This window comes from Strongylocentrotus purpuratus, unplaced genomic scaffold, assembly GCF_000002235.5.
Source record: "Strongylocentrotus purpuratus isolate Spur 01 unplaced genomic scaffold, Spur_5.0 spur5_scaffold_9, whole genome shotgun sequence".
Lineage (NCBI taxonomy): Eukaryota > Metazoa > Echinodermata > Echinoidea > Camarodonta > Strongylocentrotidae > Strongylocentrotus > Strongylocentrotus purpuratus.
In genome coordinates, this window is record NW_022145615.1 from 16,160,974 (window position 1) to 16,177,672 (window position 16,699).

At 35.7% G+C, this 16,699-nt stretch overlaps 1 protein-coding gene across 7 annotated transcripts in view; it reads left to right on the forward strand.

Moving 5' to 3' along the window:
• Nucleotides 1-16,699, forward strand: part of LOC590989 (unconventional myosin-IXAa) — a 128,364-nt gene that overhangs the window by 58,818 nt on the left and 52,847 nt on the right. For 5 of the 7 annotated variants that reach the window (XM_030976739.1, XM_030976736.1, XM_030976738.1 and 2 more), the window contains 12 exons: nt 1,737-1,884; nt 2,572-2,764; nt 4,151-4,220; nt 7,889-8,023; nt 10,092-10,134; nt 10,847-10,948; nt 11,489-11,680; nt 12,366-12,488; nt 13,377-13,526; nt 13,944-14,113; nt 14,789-15,007; nt 16,013-16,255. In XM_030976739.1, the coding sequence (XP_030832599.1) occupies nt 1,737-1,884; nt 2,572-2,764; nt 4,151-4,220; nt 7,889-8,023; nt 10,092-10,134; nt 10,847-10,948; nt 11,489-11,680; nt 12,366-12,488; nt 13,377-13,526; nt 13,944-14,113; nt 14,789-15,007; nt 16,013-16,255 (1,788 nt within the window). Of the gene's footprint in view, nt 1-1,736; nt 1,885-2,571; nt 2,765-4,150; nt 4,221-5,797; nt 5,846-7,888; nt 8,024-10,091; nt 10,135-10,846; nt 10,949-11,488; nt 11,681-12,365; nt 12,489-13,376; nt 13,527-13,943; nt 14,114-14,788; nt 15,008-16,012; nt 16,256-16,699 lie in introns of all 7 variants that reach the window. The other 2 variants (XM_030976737.1, XM_030976741.1) reach the window with 2 other exon arrangements.

A 16,699-nucleotide genomic window follows, 5' to 3' on the forward strand; every position in this document is an offset into this window, starting at 1 on the left:
ACTGACAGTTCAGTCGCAAGCTGCCTTCAGTCAACACACGTACAGTACACACAGTGCAGTGCTGCTGCTGTCGCGCGGCCTGGACTTTGACTGGGGCCAAGCAGGCCAATATTCGTACAACTATACAACTACCCATACGTCTATCCATCCATCGAAGAACCCGTCAACACAACAGCGTGCGGGCCGAAGTGCCATAATTTTGTCCACCTATATACAGCTATAAAACTGTACGACTCTACGTCTACTCAGCCATCGGAGACTATTATTGTCTTTACTCTACAGTAAATTAAAAGAAAGCATTAAATAAGGTTATGAATTGTACATTTACATATTAATAGTTCAATATCAACCAGACAGAAGTATGTGACTTCATGCATTGCAAAACGGCCAGTTGCGTAATGAGTAAAATCCTTGGGGGGGGGGGGGGGGGGGGTGGAAAAAGTAAATCTGCATCACCATGCACCATTCTTGCATGTTACATGCAGGCTCCAAGAAACATTCTTCAAAGTGGGGGGGGGGGGAGGGGGGAGAGATCAGATCGCAGCGAGTTGAGTGTATATATAATATAGGCGTGGGGTCCACGGGTTTCAAGGGGCCATAAACCCCCGAAAGCTCGGGGGTTACGTTCTTCAAAGTCGGGGGGGGGGGGGGGGGAGATCAGCTCCCAGCGAGTTGAGTGTATATACAATATAGGGGTCCACGGGTTTCGAAGGGCCATAAACCCCCGAAAGCTCGGGAGTTTTAGGCATTTAATTAGGGTCAGATGAGCATATTTTTAATACTTTATTTGTGACACTGGCAGGTCACTAATTGGCATGGGGTCAATACGTAGAGTTGCATAGTATTGCGTACCAACTACGCTGGCCTACGTTACTATATGCTGAGGGACGGAAAGGGGTACGCAAGATGAACGAAAGCAATTCAACATGTTTAATTTTTTTCGCGTACTTTTGGCGTAGAAACTTGACGCAGAAAGTATGCCTTTTTACGCAACACTACGCTACATGTCTACGCAACAGTACGCTACCCTACGCCAGATCGACATAGCAGTAAAAGCTTTCCACACAATAAGCAACCATAAGCAAACCTGTACGCCAGCCTACGCATAACCTACGCAGGGACTATTTTCCCATTAATACGCAGCCTAATTTCTGCGTAGTTGGTACGCCACACTACGGAACTCTCTGCATTTCCAGTGGCTTAAAGAATAACTACCGGTACAGTTGGATCGGTTTTTTTAATTTTTTATAAATGGCAAATAAAGTTCTTGGTGGTTCTAATTTAGAGAGTCTCCATATATCTATTTACACCCCGCCCCCCTCTAGAATCCAGCGGATTTCCGCGGGTCCTGCTAGTTATGGCAATATTACGAGATAACGAGGTTATGCAGTCATAAGATGTGAGGTATATTTTTGGCAGTAACTATCGTTTAGAGGCATTTTAAGGCTGGGGTAAAAAAAAGCAAACACATTCTTGTAAATACAAATGATCTACTGTACATGCACAGAGATCATTGATATGAAACATGATCAGAATCCAGATCATATTAGATGACAGTTTATATCTATGTGTTACTAGTTATACAAATAATAACAGGTATAGCCAACAATAAGCCCAAACCTAACATATATATAAGAGAGGGACAGCATTCAAATTTTTATATACAAATTGATTGTAATGTAACTTATTGATTTCCTTTTGATATATAATTTTGCAATATCTTAATATTTTCCCAGTTTCCCAGCCAAAGACACAGATGGTAGCAACCTACTGAATAAGTTTGTGAAAGAACATTCTTGTAATGAATACTTCCAGCAAGTACCCATCCAAGAACATGCTTTCATCATTCAACACTACGCTGGCAAGGTCAAATACAACATCAAGGTAGGTTCCATGGTTCTACCCCATGTATCACAATCTGTGAGTTTAGAGTTCAAGCATGTAAAGGCATCAGATTCTTTTAGCAGGTACCCATCCAATAACATGCTTTCATCTTTCAACGATATGCAGGGAAGGTCAAAGACAACATCAGGATAGGTACTGTGGTTCTACCCCATGTATCACAATCAGTGGGTTGAGGGTTCATGCATACAAAGGCATAAGATCTTATGCAGTAAGTACCATCCAGAAAATGCTGTCATCATTTAGGACTATGCTGGTAAGGCTAACACCATAACAAGGTAGATTCAATAGTTGTACCTCATGTATCACAATCAGTAGATTTAAGGTTTAAGCATACATGCACTGTGGTAACAAATACTTCCAGTACCCCTGCAAGAACATACCTTCATTATTCAACACCATGCTGGGAAAGTCAATTACAACATCAAGGCATTAGTTTTTGCTATGTCAGGAAAGTATCAGAAAATTTATTTTGTCATTAAGAGAAACTAAGAGAAAAAAGTAAACTTTGACATTCTTAATACCTCTATAATTAACTTGCCAATGAAATCACGATATTCTCTGTATTTTGATATCATAAAGCTTTTCAGCTAGAAAAGAACCAAGCATATGAAGCTTAGAAGGCTTGTATTTGATACATATTTTCATTTTAACCATTGACCTGCACAGGATTTCCGAGAAAAGAACACTGACCTGATGAGGATTGACATTGTGTCAGTGTTGAAGAACAGTAGACTGGCATTCGTTGGAGAGCTTGTAGGCAAGAATCCTGTAGCTGTGTTCAGATGGGCTATACTCAGAGCATTCTTCAGATCGGTTAGTGCGTTCAAGATCGCAGGGTCAAGCCACAGTAAAGATGCAAGTGAGTAAATAAATGTAGATCACATCCATAATTTAGTTTGCATTTGTAGAGTTTGATTTGATTTTTGTGTACATCTTTTGTATCTCGACTCTGTTGAATGCAGGATGAAACGCTTCCGCATATCTTTGTTCAATATAATTTTTTCAATACATATTTGTCTTTTCCGAAGCTGAAGAGTGTGACAACTCTACATCTATTATCCAACAAGTTATTAATTTGATATAAAGATATGAACATTATATGTTATTTAACCCTCAATAGCATGACTATTTTGTCCACATCTCGAACACATTTTACGACCCTGTTCGCGGAAATCGGGGGTACGGTTGCAGAGATATAGCACATATTCGTGACCAATGTCACTAAAAAAAGGCGGAGTCCAATGATCTTGTGTGTACAACGGATGGGTTTTTACAAGAAGTGTTGTTAGAAGAATGTTTTTTTTCTGTATTTCCTCAGATACAGTGTAACAACCCTTTTTTGGGTCATCATCAACTACTTTAGTATTCTAGATAATAAAAAAATGAAAAACACAAGATTTAAAAAAAAAGAAATACATAAGAAATTAAAAAGAAGAAAACATAAGAATTCAGAAACACATATCTAATTTGCATAATCACTTCCCATATTTCAATCATAGATTGTTAAAACATACACTAAACATCACCTTTTCTTCATTTTATAACTAGAAAAAAGATTTCTGCCCTGAATTGGTAATCAGAATCAGAAAATAAGAATTTCAAGAAAAATTAGCATATTTGCATAATTGATTACAATTATAAATATGGAATTTCTATACATGTCATTAATCTGACGACCGGTAAGCTGTCTTTTAGATTCTATGAAAAGCTACAAACATGCAAAATTTGATTGCATTTTCTCCATTAATGGGGGGGGGGGGGGACTGGAAAAATGAGGTTCTAGAAAAATTGTGCATATTTGCATCATTAATTAGGCAAAAATTAAGAATAACAATAGATATCATAGATTTGACTATGCATTCTTGTGAAATACATGATGGGACACAGACATGCCAAGTTCCGTCGAAATCGGTCAATCAACGGCCGAGATTTGAGGGGGGAGGGGGGGGGGGGATTAGCCCCAACCAGGCTATATAGGGTTAAGGCATGGTTTACATCTCTGGATTTTCATTTTATAGCTTGAATGCTATATCCCAGTTTCTTTCAGCAATTATTTCACAATGTGATATTATTGATATTTTGAGAAGAAAATTGTAATGATGGTGACATATTTTGATCATTTGAAAGTATTAGTAACTTGTTTATTGATGATAGACATGTAATCTTTAATTCTCTTTTTTGTCACTTTTTATTTGATTCTCTTTTTTTAATGTCTTTTTTCCTTTATTCTTTGAAATCTTTGCAGCTATAAGAGGGAAGAAGCGACCACCCAACCTCAGCCTAAGCATTGATGGAAAGGATGAAAATGTTCTCAGGTATGCATCACAGAGGCTATATGTTTACTTATTCATTCTCTGTCAACAATATGTTCAGAAGCAATAAATCATAATCCCTATCAGTATCGGGTTATAAAGAGCAGAACTACCCTGATACACCTAAATTATGTCCCCTTCCGTAATAACATTGGAGTAATATTCTGGATTAAAAATTTAAAAAAAAAAAAAAAAAAAATCATCATTAGCCCAGAATGATATAACTTTGGTTATGAATGAATGAATGCATTATTACATTGAGCCCCAACTATAATCTCTCCTTGGTGATGTGAACAGTTATACAAATGGAATGTCAGTGAAACATGTGAATATCCAAATTCCTGCAGAAAATGTATACATCCATTTTGTTGGTCCATTATTTAACTCCTGTTGGTTCTCCCAAATTGTCCTTATGGGCTTGCTTTTTTCTGTCAATGGTCCTGATATTTGTGATGAAATGTTTGATAAATTTTATATTCGTTGAAAATGGTACTTTCGAATTGTTATCATGTTTTGTTCAGACACTTTAAATGATATTAATTTAGTGTTAAATATGTGTGTATGTTATTTCGATTCTCGTCTATTTCCTTTCTATCTTTCTTGATACAATTTCTTTAAATTAGGTTTATAGATTTATGCTACTCACACAATTTATAAAAACTATCTTTCCTTTCCAAATTGATTTGTAGAATTTTTGGTATTATCTTTCCTCTAAAAAAAATATGCATAGATATATAAAGACCAAAGCCGCCAAAATCTTGTCCTCCTGTTAATGTTGTTGTCGTGATCTGTTTATTGTATTTTTTCATGACCTGCGTCTCTTCAAATGTGAATATTTCCCTTGCCCCTCAAAAAGAAATTTTGTGAAACTTTTTAAAATGAATTATTTGAATCCCCTGTCAATAGATGTGCGCACCATTGTGCTTCTATGTAAGTACTTCACAGAGATTACTCATCACCATGTTAACCATGCACTCTTAAAGGAGAAGATAATTGCTTCATTTGAAGAGCAATTGCAATTATACAAAGGGAAGACCGATTTATCAAAAAATGGCATATCGGAGTAGTCCTTAGATAGATATTTGGGAATCAAGATATTTTTATTAAAAAGGACATAATTAATAGATGTTTTTCTTTGTTTTTTTAAATTCAGGCAGCCTTATTTGTTATTAAAATGAAAAGAATAAAAATATGGGCTTATCAATTAACTATTTTCTTTTGATTTCAGACTCAAAACCTTTTTTTAGTCCGATCAGATATATAGTATTTTTAGATGTGGTTCATTAAAGAAATAAAGTCCTATAATATTAGTTTGTCCCAAGCTGCTTTTAAACTAAAGAGATCTCAAGTTGCCTCATGTTATCTCATATACAATTATGTATTACCTGTAGATCTTTATGCAAAGCTGTATGAGTTTTTAGTCCAATGCTTTGATAGTGTGAAGAATATCTCACAAGATTTAATAGTTATAGGTAATGAGAAAAAATTAAAAGTCGCACGCTTTAAAGGCACACATCGGTCCGCTCACCTGACTTTGATGATTAGACTCTTATCCCCAGTCACTTGTTTCTGTCTCCCAGAAACCTGTACACAGCTTCTAGGTGTTACCGCATAATGGCGCTCATCAAGTGAGTTGAGAAAGAGACTAGGCATGCACTCCTATCCCTCACTCATCCCTTATATATATTCACAACACCCTTCAGACACTATTGCTCGCGTTTTGCTTGACTATGAATGTGCAAATATATCCTCCCCCATTACAAAACGTTAACCAGTATTATCAAAATGTTCTCTAAAATATTTGATTCAGAGTTGATATTTCCATTCTTATGCCTCTGCAACTAACTAGCCGGAGGCATTATGTTTTCGGGTTGTCCGTCTGTACGTACGACTGTACATCCTGTTCTCGTGATCGCGTTATCTCATGAACCAAATGATGGATTCCTGCCAAACTTAGGTCATATATGTATCGTGCAGAGCCAATGAACTGATTAGATTTTGGGGTCACATGGTCAAAGGTCACAGGGTTCATTTTGTATGCGAAAATAGCTTGTGATGACATCATTAGAACCAATAGACAGATTACCATCAAACTCAGGACATGTATGTATCTTGCTAAGCCAATGAACTGATTAGATTTGGGTTCATGAGGTCAAAGGTCATGGGGCTCATTACGTATGCAAAAATAGCTTGTGAACGCATTATCATTAGAACCAACGGATGGATTATTATCAAGCTCGGGACATGTATGTATCTTGCAGAGCCAATAAACTGATTAGATTTTAGGTTCATGAGGTCAAAGATAAAAGGGTCATACATGTATATGAAAAACTAGCTTGTACATGTAATCATGATATTATGAGAACCTGTTATAAATGGATTACAATCAAACATAAATTACAAAAATGTGTAAGGTTTGTAAAATAGCTCTGGCTGAGGCATCATTTTCGATTGCGCACAGTCGTAGATCTAGTTATGTAGTAGGATTGTTTGGTGCAGTGCCCAGCAGCATCACATCATTTTTTTTATAATGTTATTTTTATGCATCAAATTATGGATTTTCTGTATGCTATGCAACATATTAAAGTCCTGTTGTATATTCCTTAGGAGTACATGTATATTATTTATAAAGCATTGAAGTAAAGCAATTAATTTTGCATGGAGAACAATCTTTCCATTTTTATCCATTCCCTGATTAATCATATTGAAGTGGGCAAAAAGCATGTTATATTAAAGAAAAAGTGTTTGGCATGAAGCTAATTATCTTTTTGTTAGGGCCATATCATACCTGTACTTATTAATGTAAAAAAAAAAGGTAGTTGCTTTTTTTTCCCAGTGATTAAAAGAATCAGTGTTACCATAATTCTACATCACACACATATTTACACCTCCAAAGATTGATACATTATATGCAAACACCTGAAATAAAACTATGTTTACCATTCTCCCAATAAAAACTTGCATACAATGAAATTAGTCCCACAAAAATGTACTTGTTTCCACATTATATACCTGTCCATTCCCTTGAAGCATACATACATTGCTCTACATAGATCCTGCTGTATCCTTCCTATTCCTTTCTCTGTTGCATCTATCCTGTGTATGGTTGTGTGACAATTTATAATTATCTGTATATCCAAGTATTGTATTATATAATTGATTGTGATAACGTTACATCAGAAAGTGATTGTTATAAAATTTGTTTTATGTACATGGAAGACAGGGTGCGATGTAACTTGAAAATGCATGCTCTGCACAGTCAATTTCAGTTATTTTGGTGATTTATGTGATAAAATCACACTTGCCTGCCACAGCACATTCCTGAAATATTTGCTTACAAATAATTGCACCATTAGATAGTACAGAAAATGTTGAACCCTGCACCCGATAAAAATCAATGAGCGCCACTGAAATGTGTTATGTGTGTGTGTGTCATTGTCAAGAGCGCACCCTGGCTTTACATATTTGAGTTGCATGACTGGCATGAAATGATAATGTTTAAAAACATATATTTACCATCTCCTCTCCCCCTCCCCCATCTGTATTACCAACCTCAACCCATACCCCACCCATTCCCCTGCCACTTCCGGGCTGCCTCATCGTCATCAACATGTGTGCCACACCCCACCCTCCTGCCTACCCACCCTGCCGGCCTATCATCTGCCTTGCAGCCTGACGACGCGTGGGGTATCCCCCCTACTAACCAGCCCAATGTTGTTTAGTCCTACATCTCATCTGAGCCTGGGTACACTGAAGCCAAATCTACTCTACCGGGAGAATTATCTCAGGGCCTCCAAAGTGGTCAAGTACGTCATTGGTTTCATCTCAGTCTTCTCAATCCCTCCCGGTCTGCTACACTAGAAAAATGGTCTCCAACAAATGAGCATGAAATACCTCAAATTCAGCTTTAGTTGACAAAGGCATATTTTACGTAGGGTTTATTCTTGTGCTATTGAAATAAATACCAGCAGGAGAAATTATTGTGACATAGCAGGAAATCTTCTTTTGGAAACAGATGAAATTGCTTTTATGGAAATGTATATTTTCTACGAAACAAAGAAAAATCCTCTAAAACTAGGATATGTGCATTTTATGACATTCACACTTTATTTAACCTTGATTTTAAATAATGTTCCTTTAACAATTTAGGAACTACATGTATATGATTTTTGTGGGTAGTTTTGTGTGTTGCTGCATTGCATGATGCCAACCGTAATTACACAATTCACAAATGAATAGAGATGATTTACAGTTTTATTTTTTTCTTCATAGTTTGGGGACAAATGGCTACCTCTGAAGTTGACAAAATAAGCATGGCAATTCAAAATAAAATCTTCCCTGCTTACCATTCTCCCTCTTCAACATCATACATCCAGTCATTTAAATCATACATACCTACATACATGTACATACCTACATGTACATACATTTACAATACATCAATACTGGTTACCAGGTTGGAGACTATTTCATTTCTATTTTGAGCGAATATTTCTTCTTCAAATCTCCCATGAAAAACATTATTTTAAACATCCATGAAAATATTGTCTGTTACCTAGTCCAACCATATTTTGACTTGTCGATCAACACATTAGATAGTCCAAATCGGTTCAAATATCATAGAAATATATTTTACACATACATGTATCTTATATGGTAGTTTGAAATCAGTCTTGTGATTGTAAGTATTAATTATATTAATCCTCTCCTTGTCCAAAATGTGTTTGTAGAATGAAAATTGTATATATATATTGTGGTAGCATGCCAACATCTGTTCTCATTTGAAGAAAAAAAAACCATGAATGAATATCGAGTGATATGGCATGTGCCTGACATTCCTGGAATGCATACAGTTGTGCAATATACATGTTGCATACAAGGTAGTATATTAATGCATCTTGGCTGAGTATTGAACATGTGTAAAAACGCCCTTTGTCATTACAAATCATACATAATCAGAACCGTTCCTGTGTACTGATATACTTATAGTCAACCTATCCATTCATTCCCAATGTATAAATCAAGTAATGTACATAGATCCCTTTCAATTTTGAAACATTAAAAAAGGGAGGAAAATTTCATGTCGGTGCTTTCGCTTTACTTTATTAAGCACTCAAAGGTTAGAATAGAAAAACACTTTTTTTACCAGCCGAGGACTTTTGCAACAAACACCTGCAATTTAGTGTCTGACTAACTGAAATAACTAACTCTGCACTTGCCAAACTGAAAGAAAAAAATACTTTATTCACTACATAGAGCTTTTAGTTATTTGCTGTTGCTCTGCTAAAGAAAATCTTGATTTCATCTGAAATACACAATTATGTGCACATGTATATGGACAATGTGTTGAGACTTTGTGATTGGTTAAAAAACATCTTGCAAAATAACTAGGAAATTGGTAGGGATACTAAAAGTTGGAGTTATAGTATAGTAATTGGACGCTAGAGTCCTTTAAAAGCAGAGGAGATATTTTGAGGGAAAAAATTGAAGGCTGGCATAAGGCTCTTTGATAGTCTGAGAAAATGCCGGCTGTAGCCTTTGAAAATATGTGCTTTATCCATTATTGCGTGGTATCCATTAGGTTGAGAGAAGGAAGAAAACAACTTTATGCTCAGAAATAAATACTGGAGCCTAGAAGTAATTTTGCATTGAATTATTCACCCAATATCATCTCATAATGCATCACATTTTGTTACCTTAAATTTGTGTCTCTTTCCTGAGAACAAAAGCATGACAATTTTATATAGTACATACATGTAGGGTGTCTGGTTGAAGCACTATTCTGATAGGAATGCTGTATAAAATGATAATTATCTGCTTTGTGTCTGTAAATGCTATGACTCATTCTTTGATCCCTTTCTCTCCAATGAGCAGAAGAAATCGATCATTCCGTGGAGCTCAAGTCCAGCCCTCTAAGGTAAGCAAAATCAATACACCAGTTTACGGTTGTGGGCGCCATCTTAATTTACAAATGACCTCTAGAGGTCAGTGGTTTATGCCTAAAGATTGCGCCCATGCAAATAATGATGACATCACTGTCTGCGCGCTGTGTTGTACGCTCAAATCATAATTTGCATGGGCGCAATCTTAATGTACGCATAAACCACTGTACTCTAGGTCATTGACTTTGTTTAAAAGCCAATTAAAATGGCGTCCATGTCTATGCATGCGCACTGAAGTAACCGTAAACTGGTGTATTTAGTTATTACGAAGTGATGATTGAAGGCAGACATCTTTGAAATAATGATTCATCTCTATATATTTTACTTACTTAACATCGCATATTGAATGGACAGTAGATTGAACATCAAAAGGCATTATAATGAATCACATGCATGTAAGCCATGTCAAAAGTACAGAAATGTAACAAATTTTCTTTGCATATCTAAATTTGCAAATGTTATGAATGGAATAGATGCCAGTAATAAGTATAATTATTGTAGATGCATGTCTGTGACTGTTTAATAGCAAATTCCTGATATGTAGAAATATTTATATATTGATTTTGTACCCCTTTTTAAAGATTATAATCTTTTCTTATGACCATCACTGTTCCATAGTTTACAGTGTATATCATCTCTATCTTGTATGTGTATTTGATTGATGATTTATTAACCATTGCTAAGCAGAGTCTAAGAGATCTGAAGTCAGTGAAGAAGATTGCTGGACGGTACTCTCCAAACCGTAGGAAATCCAAGAAACATCCCCCCACAGTGTGTGCACAGTTCCAGGTAAACATATTATCACAGTCAACCACTTACACTGTAACCCCTCAGATGCTGTAACCCCTTTAATCCAGCCCAAGAGTTATTGTAAAGTGTATTTTATTGCAATATACTTTAGGTCCAATTGACTAATAAACTACTCATAGATGTCTATATTTCAATCTTAAATGTTCACTTATGAATAATAGTTCTAAACTCCTTGTCACAAAAGGGTTAGTGTGTAAAAGAATCCAAATTGAATTATATGTGTGGGAAGTAAGCAGGAACAGGAATAGGTGTACATATATTTGAGTGAAATTGGTACTCATGAAGCTTTAAAAGCTATTGAAAAACAATTTATTTTATTTCAAGAATATTTGCTCTTGTTATAGTCTTAGAAAAGTCTTAAACAAGTCCTGTACCAGCTAGAAGAAAATCTATGAAATTGAATAGCACTAAATATTCTGTTATTGTTCCCTTCTTAGCCTAGCTAAAGAGGAAACACATTTCACCAAATCCATGAACATGACTAATATTACCTTCCATTAACTTGTCTGTATTTGGCAGTCTTCATTGAGTAAGTTGATGGATACCTTGAACCAAGCCAATCCGTTCTTTGTTCGGTGCATCAAGTCCAACTCACAGAAAGAGCCATGTCGTCTGGATGAAGAACTCATCATGAGACAGCTACGATATACTGGTATGCTGGAGACTGTCAGGATAAGACAGTCTGGATATAATGTCAGACTCAAATTTGAGGTATGTAGACCGTTACAGATATTCATATGTTTGAATTCCAAACTCATTGAAATTGTCAAAATTCATGCTAAAAAAGTTTTTGATTCAGGCCTCTTGAAAAAAGTTCCTCTGCTCACGTTGAACATTGTCAAGTTCATGTGTATATAATGTTGATCTCTTCAAGTTGTTCCAGATATCTGAACATATGTTAAGAACCTCTGCTTAATTTTGCACTTTCAGGACATAATTAGCAAATCATATGAACATATTTAGTACTGAATAGTAAATGAAACCAAATAGTCAAGGAAAAGATAGAGAATTACTGAAAAGTAGGAGACTGTGAGAGAAATCATAGATATACAAACAGATTGAAGACATCTAATGCCAGAATAATGTAAACAAAATGTACCTTGAAATGTACTTTGATATATTGTTTATTGATTGCCTTATCTAGGAATTCGGTCATAAGTACAAAGTGTTACTACCAAAACAGTCAGGCAAAACTTAAGGCAGATATTTGAAACTGCCATGTAAAATATAAAATTCAGACAGAAGAAATTCTAAGAGAGAAATATAGAAAAGGTTTTAGAGACTATAAAATAAACCAGACTTAGAGACAAACTGAAGTGAATTTTAGGCAGATTTGTAATAACAAAATATACCAGAAACATACATGTATGTTCTTTGAAATAATCTTCCTGTGTAGGAATTCTGTCATAAGTACAAAGTGTTGCTACCAAAGCAGATGAAGGCTTCAGCCAGAGAGATAAAGACATTCCTTGTATCTATGGACCTGGATGCTACCAACTATCAGATTGGCAAGTCAAAGGTTAGTATAATCATTATCACTCAATAACATTATCTTGTCAGGTAGACAAGCTGGATGTTAAACCATTCTTCAATGTTTTATTCTGAAAGGTTGAAAAAGTCATTCAAAATATATATATTCTGTTATGATCATATTCCATCAAAGCGTAGGCCTTCATAATCTATTGTGCAAGGAGGTGATGGATTTTAAACAAATCATTATCACAAGTTTTTACATACATTTGTGACTTAAAGGGATCCGGTAACTTTGTCTCAGATTCTGAAACAAAATCCTGGATTTAGCTCATGCTGCAATGATAATTATAAACCTTTAGGTCAGTCAGGAACCCCATGACTTTTACAAGCCGATCGCCTGTCTGATTATCATGATATTTATGATTGGTAATCGAAACCAAATTTTGCGTTTGCAAAACGTTTTTCACAACACTACAGTTTATTGGGGAAAACGAGTATGGTAAAACCGGTCACTCAAAGATTTTTACTTTTTGGAGACACTTCTTGATCATTTTGAAGCGCAATTTTTTTAGGGCTTCAATATTACACCATATCACAGACACTGATAACACGTAGGGCCGTGTATCTCAGATTTAACGTTGTTAAACAATGCCTTTAAACAAAACCACATGCTGTTTAAATTAAGGAGTTGTTTTTTCATGAGGGTTTATTTTCTTGAATTTTGTAAAATTTTGTAGGGTCATGATAAAGTGAGCTGGCAAAGCATGTGAAATATATAGTGTGAATAGCTTGTGTTAATTATTGCAAAAACAATATCTCACAAAAAAGTGTATATGTCCCTGTTATCTACCAACAAATCTTGTATGTGAACATTTTGATGTGTACAATATAAAGTATATTGTCACATGTTATTGTGCTCTAACTATTTCTCCAGGTGTTCTTGAGAGAAAGTGAGAGAGTAAAGCTCCAGGAAGCACTCCATGCCCATGTGCTCCAGCGTATCTGTAAGATCCAGTGGTGGTACAGAGGGCTCCTAGCTAGGAGACGCTACAGGGAGACAAGAGAATCCATTATCAAACTACAGGTGAGGAGTTGATCGATGGCGAGAGCTTTCCACACAATGATGCATGCCATTCACACTGTTCAAGATATCTCTTTGGCAATATATCTCCAAGATAATTATTTGCTTTTATTTCCTGCACTCTGTTTTTGTATTAATTTGACTGATCTAAATGAATTGCAAGTCCTCTGATGACAATGTTACAATAAACTGTATCCATTGGTTATGTCAGAAGTCGCTCTTTGATATTCAGGGTTATATGACACTCAGCTGTGTGACATATGTACATGCATGTAATGGATCATTTTGATGATTTAAGTACTCTCTACAAGACCTCTTATTCAGGCTTTGGGGCTTAAAAAGTGTAAGATGTTGAAAAGAATTTAGATAGAAAAAAAAATAGAGGTTTTCTAACATTTATATTATTGTCCTATTTTGTAGGCAAATTGGCGAGGTTATCTTGATAGAAGGATATACTTTGAGCAGAGGAAGGCCGCAATTACCATTCAAGCATTGTGGAGAATGGTACTAGAACAGAGACAGTACCAGAAACTAAGGAGGGGTATCCTCCTGTTGCAGTCAAGAACAAGGGGCATGAAGGCAAGAAAGAGGTAAGTCCATAGCCTGTCATTAAACATTCAAGTAAGATACATGTGTAGGTCAAGAACAAGGGGCATGAAGGCAAGAAAGAGGTAAGTCCATAGCCTGTCATTAAACATTCAAGTAAGATACATGTGTAGGTCAAGAACAAGGGGCATGAAGACAAGAAAGAGGTAAGTCCATAGCCTGTCATTAAACATTTAAGTAAGATACATGTGGGAGGTACATGTAGGACAGACAGGTGATGATGCGATGTAGGTACATCTTATATTGAGCAGATGGCACTTTGTAATACAATGTTAATCTACTGGTCTGTGCTTTGATGAAAATCGTTATGGATTATTGGGTAAGAGAAATTGTGTAGGTTAGATATACATGCAGGGTCTTTACATACTTATATTGTACAATAAAAAAAATCTGTTTTAATGTCATTACATAAGAAAAAGTCTTTAAAGTAACACAATCATTTTTTGAAATAAATTTATGACAAATAATTGTCTTTGTAGGAATATTCAAACTGCATTATGGTTACCAAATGACATAATAACGGGGACTTCTTATATAGCGCACATGTGTGTCACGCCGTGACGTTCCTGGCGCTTAAAAAAATTGTCTAATCTAGAGTTAAATGGCATGCATTTTAAATTTGAATGAGTATAGACTAAGTCTTCTTCATATCATGACAGATGTATATTACTGAGAAAGGAGCAAAGCGTGAAGCCTACACCTGTGAAGACTCGCTTGAGAAGAGGAGACGATGATGAGTCATCTTCGCAAGTCAAGAATCGTGTTAGGAGGACTGATGATGTCCATTCTGCTATCAGTGATGAGGGAATCTTGACAACAGATGATATCGAGGACGATCTCTATGAGAGGAACAGAACAACCACAATGGAATCAGAAGAGTAAGTTCTTGTGACTAATTTACTATCTACTGCTTTGTGGGATAAAAATTTGTTTTTATTTCTCTATAAATCTATAAAAAGTAGATTTTAAAAGTTCAGCTGAATAGTTGTTATTTAATCGTGAAAGTTCTTTAACATGTACATTAACGCTGTGCTTGCATGATCCATTGTCTAAAAAAGTAAGTAGTATCATCATGTAGTTTTTAGAGTAGTTACCTTCACATCCCCCCTCCCTGATAATTACATTGTAATTCATTTAGTTCAGTACATCTACATGTAGTTGTGCAATTTGACCAAGGCTCAAAATACACGAGGGCGATGGGCAAATAATGAACCTCGACCAGTAAATCAATATTGAGAAGTAGAGGAAGACCAAAGTTGTTGTGGAACGATATGGTAAAGACTAAAAAATGAATGAAAATAAGGTTGCTCTGAATGATGAGAAGGAAATAATGTGCAAAACGGGAAGAAATGGGGAGAATGTCATCACGGGATGAAAGTCAGTAACCCCTATGTTACTTGTAAATTTGTAAGAGGGAAAATGCCGACTTAAATAAATGATTATGATGGAATAGCAAGAATTTAGGAGCATCATGGGTACAAATTCAATGGAAATTTATATTAAAAAAGAGCCCCGTGAGTACTAAAACAGCCCCCGTGGACAAAAAATTAATTTGAGACTTGAATTTGACCTATATGATTAACAGCGTACATGTACCTGTAGATGTTTAGCAAGTTCCAGTGTACATATATTGCAGGATTTAGATTCATCCTGCTTTGTCAGGAACCTTTTGCAAAGAATAGTGAAATTTGCATTTTGTTTGAAAACTATATAATTGCAAATGATGTACCATTTTAGTTATGTTGGTTCAAATGAGTTTTAAATTCCAATAGATAATCATGTCAGTCCACTTTTCTGGTCAGAATGGGTAAATAATCCAAAAGATTGTACAAGCTTCTCCTACATTGTAGCAGTAATTTCCTCCTGTTACTCTAACACTATAGGAGCAGTGGAGTCCATGAGGGATCCTTGGGTTCAGATGAGCTCCTATTAGATGAACCAACCACTTCACCTGGTCCCTCCCTCACCCTTACCGGTGGCCTGCATCCCTCTTCTACTAGTTTGACAAGTCCTACAAGTCCCAATGCACTGCTCTCACCGTCATTCAATGATGGTGTCAACGTTGAAGTAGGACCACCTATTAGTCCCATTCCAGATGTGTCCCCTCTCAGAAGATCTCTTGCAAGGTAGTCACCCCTTCACTAATCAGGTTTTTAATCACAAGAAAGAATAGTTACAAAATTGTCTCGTCATTAATTGAGATTCATGTATTGTTTTCATGTATGTTTTGAATATTATATAAATTATAGTGTGATAATCTCAAATTAAGTAATACTGCTGTTTATAACTTTAATTTATGGCAGAGGAACGAGGTGACCCCTTTATTTAAGGCCTTTAGGAATGAGAGAGAATTCAGAAGTCAATGCCTTAATAGTTTATATTTGAATTATATCTTTTTGTGAAGGTTTTTGTATCATGCAAGGAAGATAGTAAGGTGTAATGATAAAAAAAAAGTACAGCAACTCTAACTATAATGTACAATGTGAGTAACACATAGCTGCCAATCCTATTTTGGAGGAATAATTCTTATTTATATATACAAAATAAGACTGTATTCCTAATTTTGCCTT